At 47.2% G+C, this 4,786-nt stretch overlaps 1 protein-coding gene across 2 annotated transcripts; it reads right to left on the reverse strand.

Moving 5' to 3' along the window:
- Positions 1 to 37: 37 nt before the first annotated feature.
- LOC103376331 (polycomb group RING finger protein 5-B-like) lies at positions 38 to 3,509 on the reverse strand. 2 transcript variants are annotated; one of them, XM_008306706.1, is made up of 4 exons: positions 2,665 to 3,507; positions 853 to 949; positions 571 to 626; positions 38 to 448 (listed from the first exon to the last, which is right to left on the reverse strand). In XM_008306706.1, the coding sequence occupies exons 1-4, from the start codon at positions 2,777 to 2,779 to the stop codon at positions 429 to 431; spliced, it is 288 nt and encodes a 95-aa protein (XP_008304928.1). In that variant the 5' UTR covers positions 2,780 to 3,507; the 3' UTR covers positions 38 to 428. The 2 variants fall into 2 exon arrangements, with proteins under 2 accessions (XP_008304928.1, XP_008304927.1); XM_008306705.1 differs by lacking the exon at positions 38 to 448 and having other exon boundaries at positions 459 to 626; positions 2,665 to 3,509.
- Between the last annotated feature and the right edge of the window lie 1,277 nt (positions 3,510 to 4,786).

Below are 4,786 nucleotides of genomic sequence, written 5' to 3' on the forward strand. Positions count from 1 at the left end.
CACCTGCAGCCCGATGGAAAACATTGTAATATTAATTCTGAGATTGTTGCTAGGTTGGTTGCTAGGGGTCTTAGCTAAACTGGTAATAAAGTGTTGAGGTTGGTGGAGCCAGAGGGATGCTGACGTGTTTGTGGTGTTTCTAAGGTGGTTGCCAAGATGTTCTCAGTGTCAGAAGGTGGATGCTTCTATGTTTTTACCAGATTTCTGCTAACATGCATCATACATGGAGCCCTGACGACGTGTTGGATCAAAAACAACCAGAAGAAGAAGCAGGACACCGACGGTCCAGCGTGACAAGAGAACTACAGAGAAAAAGCTGGAAAGTTTCCCGTTTCCTGTCTTCGTCCTTCTCCTCCTGGTTAAACAGCACATGATCCAGCATGGCCTCGCAGCGTGTTCGCTCGTCTGCACGCCGACGGCTGTTTGCATTAAAGGCTCTGCGAGTCTCCTAATAAACGATGTGATTGGAGTGCTGTAAGTTATTGCTCCTGCCTCCCGCCAACAGTCACATAATTTAACATGGACCGCGAACTGAGGAGACAGATTGATGAAACCATCTGGTCCACTCACTTTCTCTGAGCCCGGGCACCAGCTTGAAAATGATCTCCTCCAGAGTGTTGTCCAACCTGGGAGAAGGAATTAAAGAAGAGTTAGGAGTGAGGAAATAGGTGATGCAGGAATAAAAGGAGAGAAGAGAGAAAAAGCTAATAAGACCAGAGCGGAGCAGGCGGATGGAGGGGAGCTAATGTGTCTGAGACGAATGGAAAGTGTTGAAAATGTCATTTTTATGAAGACAGACTCATAATAAAGACATATGCAGAAGAAGAGCTCAGCAGGAGGAGAGTCCCTCACCTGAGCATCTCCAGCGGGTTGGTCTCGTGGACCTGGATGCCACACTTGGGACAGTCGTTGCTCTCCTCAAAGTGCTGCACGATGCAGCTCTTACAGACTGCAGAGAAACAGCAGGACGGGTTCATGTTAGTGTCCCTGCTGGCTTTATGGAGAATAAAAGAAGGAGATCATCCCGGAGCAGAGCACAGAACCAGCCTGTTGCTTCTTCATCAAAGTTTGCTAATTAGCAGGTTAGCTCGCCTGCAGAGCGCCGACGCTCCGAGCAGGTTGTGTTCTTTTATGTTACTGGTGTGTTTTATTTCTATTTTTTTGAGCAGCTAATTAGATAATTCTCTCACAAGCTTGTAAACACGCTTTGCTGGCAGCCGACCTACAAATTGGTTGGAAAACTGTCGTGTTTAATTCATTTTGCATGAACCGTAATTGTGAGCAGCCAAGTGGAAGAAACACCGACGCACAAATCAGAACCAAGAGATATCTGAAACTCCTGACAGCAATCTACGACCTGACAAAGAAAGGATCTGCAGGTGTTTGCTCGGTCTCTCTCTCACCTGAGGGTTGGACTGAGTTTGACGTAGCCAGACCTTCTGAAACCTCAGACCCCCGTCACAGAAAACAGAACCACGGCAGCTATATGCTCGTCAGTTGTCCTCATCATCTAGTTTTTCTGCTTCATATTCTCTGAAAACTCCCATAAAATTGGCGTCATGTGACTCTTCTTCTGCACAAAATGGACCAATCGTGTGTCGCCTTGTTCGGCAAAGAGAATGTGTTCTAATGGAGATCTATGAAGGATGTAGAAACCTTATAGAGGCATCCTGGTAGAAAACTGTTCATCATGTCAGTCATATAAAAATGTATTCACCTCCTAGCGACTCTGGATGCAGTCAGGTGTCACTTTAACTTTGTCCAAATCAAAGTGAAAATTCTGGTTATTGGCTGAATATCCTCTGTAGGAAGGAGACCGCTGTAACCTTGAAGCGGCGCCCGATGAAAACTCTAATTAGCTTTTTGTATTTGAAGCAGTTTCTCAATCTGTGCTTGTTTTTCCCACTCAGCTGCTCAACACCCTGAACAATGTGATGTGAAGCAGCATTCATGTACTTCCTTCACACAGCGTGTACACTCGACGTATCATCGCCTCTAAATGACAATACGCTCATCTCATCCTACTAATGTCAGCCTCCTCGTCTCCTCGGTGCTCCGTCCTCCTGCCTGTGACCTGAAAATCAATCCTGGTGCAGCATCACCAAGCACGGCTTCACTCCTTAATGCACGTCGGGGATGGAGGATGAAGGAGGACGCACAGGTGTATCCTCAAAGCATTTTCTGCACTTGTGGCTTAAAAGACGCGACACGGCTAAAACACAGAGATGATGTCGGCACCAGGACTGACAGATGTGTGCATCATGTATATCACTCAGTCATAACCTCATTTTTTATTTGTGTGCTACCATTTAATGACTCTGAACTCCTCCCTGCATGTGTGGGTTAAATCAAACAGAGGAATGCATGACATCTGTTCAGTCCAGTTCTGCTGCTCTGTGAACAGAATCAGAATCAGGTCGTATCCCAGAGTTTAGCGCGAGCACTGACGGAGATCCTCCAGCAGTGGGTTCCAGATGAACAGTGAACAGACGATGCAGCCGAGCTACACGTCAGGTTTAACTGACTTTAAAAACTACAGCTCCGAGGTGAGACGTCTGATTTTGATAGATGCCTGTTGCCTCGACTCCTCTCTCCTAAGACACGAGGAGAGGAGTCGAGGAAAGGAATCAAGGATGTAGAAAGTTAGAAAAGAGATGGACTCACAGGTGTGCAGGCACTCGGTGACCGTGGTCGGTTTAATCAGGTAACCCCGACACAGGTAGCAGGTGATGAAATGGTTAAAGTCTCTCACCAGGTGCTTCCGTCCCGTAGCAGCCATGTTTGTAGTTTGTTTTTGCAGCGAGACACTGACCTGGAGTTTGAAGCTGAAGGGAAAAAGTCACCCTCTAGCTCTGGACGGGTCAGACGTCCATTCACGACGATGACCAGTGGAAGAGTTCACCGCGCTACAGTCTAGTTTGGTTTGTTTTCAGGTTAAACTGGGTGTCAGGAGTTGGAACATCCACCAACACTGGCTAACGCTAGTCCAGGATGATGCAGACGAGCCTTCACAGATCCTACTGTGTGAAATCCTGCTCCATGCTTGACTCGAACTCTGTTTTGCAGTCAAATCTTGTTGAGGAACATCTCCCGCTCTTCAACGAACCGACGCCCGTCCGATAATCCAATCCTGTTTCAAACAAACGCGTTCCCAGAATTCCCAGAAAACACAAGGTGTGGCCGTCCTCCCTGTCGCAGTCGAAACGCCATCGTTAATCCATGAAGGGTCCGAGGTGAGACACAGACGCTCCCGCTTCATCCGAGTCGGCTCATTATGGACGGCGATGACTTTGGAACTCACAGTTAAGTCACCTGGAGAGAATAAAACACAAAGTCAGGCTTGAGCAGGAGCAGCTGTGTGCAGAACAAGAACAAAGAGCTTTAAAGACAATACAGACATGAAGGCAGTCACATACAAACGTCTGCTCGGTCACCACCTCACTCTGCACAAGCACAAAACACAACCAGAGTCATAAAGAAGCAGGTTTCCTAACAAGAAGATCAAGTGGTCGTGCAGCAGATGGTCACAGAGCTCCGGTCTCAGCATCACAGAGTCACTCTGGGGTCACACGGAGAGACGCCGAGACCCAGAATCCACAGAAAGGCTGCAGCAAGTCCTCCAACATGCAGGAAGCACCAACATCTGTGCAGAGATCTGGAGGCGTTCTCACAGACAACAGGTGTTCTCTGTCCACTGGCAGCACCACACACACAACCTCACATGACAACAAACGACAAACTGGTAGCAGCAAAAACCTTCAAAATAATCTGGACTAATTACAGCATTTAAGGCCAGAGTAGATGTTAGTGGAGCACAGCTAGGAGAAAACCAGCGATCAGACGGCTTTAAACACATCAAGAGGGAAACACAGAGCAGCGCCGATACCAGCTCTGAGCTCAGGAGGTATTTTCACACACAGTTGTCTAAACTGGTCGATAAGTAAGAAGTGTGCAGGTTTGAGTCCTGCTTGATGCAGATGTTTAAAGAAGGAAGGACGAATATTTCCACAGTCTAAGAAGAAACAGGAGAGAAGAACATCTAACAGCTTTCAGAGAAAAAAGGACTTCAGACTGAAAGGAAATCACACATTCAGCAGCAGCCAAGAGGTCAGTTGGTGGAGAGGATGGAAGAAAGTTTGGATGTACAGAGTGATGTAAAGCTTTAAAGTCCATGTCCTGGTCACACACAGCATCCACCAGTCCAGCTGCTCATCATAAAGACTCCACACACTGGGCTGAATGTCACACAGGCTGAACACCTTTTAGAACTCACAGCTGATCCAGAAATGAGCAAAGAGGTGGAGACGGAAACATCTCCGGGTCGCTGTGGTTCTGACATGTGACTTTAAGCAGCGCTACATGTGGAGCCCAGAACATCTCTCTGCACCAGGCTGTAAATGTGAACCTCTGCTGTAAATCGGACATTTAAACATGGAGGTCTGTGGGGACTGACTCGCTCTGGGATCCGGCCTCAAGTGGACATTTGAGGAACTGCAGCTTTGCCAGGAACCCATTTCCAACACGACCACAGACGTTTGTTGCTTTTAACACAAAACTAATGGATTTTCCAGGTTTTTTGTTCTTGCTCCATGAACTTCTGCTGCATGGATGTGATCAATGCTCCAAGACTTTACCAACACTGGAAAAAAAGGCAGCTCCACATGTTATAGATGTTTTACTCCTCACATTTACATGTTTCCTCTCTGTGAATGTGAGTGTGCTTGGTTGTCTGTCTCTAAGTGTAGCCCTGTGATAGACTGGTTACCTGTCCAGGTGAACCTGCCTT

This window comes from Stegastes partitus, unplaced genomic scaffold (assembly GCF_000690725.1).
Source record: "Stegastes partitus isolate 25-593 unplaced genomic scaffold, Stegastes_partitus-1.0.2 Scaffold3886, whole genome shotgun sequence".
Taxonomy (NCBI): Eukaryota; Metazoa; Chordata; class Actinopteri; family Pomacentridae; genus Stegastes; species Stegastes partitus.

What these genes read in the sequence shown, in the direction of transcription:
- LOC103376331 (XM_008306705.1), bottom strand. Translation starts at nt 2,779, where the DNA reads ATGGCTGCTACGGGACGGAAGCACCTGGTGAGAGACTTTAACCATTTC. An exon ending in CACCGAGTGCCTGCACACCT is followed by an intron (nt 950 to 2,664) that starts GTGAGTCCATCT and finishes GTTTCTCTGCAG; the next exon opens with TCTGTAAGAGCTGCATCGTG. An exon ending in AACCCGCTGGAGATGCTCAG is followed by an intron (nt 627 to 852) that starts GTGAGGGACTCT and finishes TCCTTCTCCCAG; the next exon opens with GTTGGACAACACTCTGGAGG.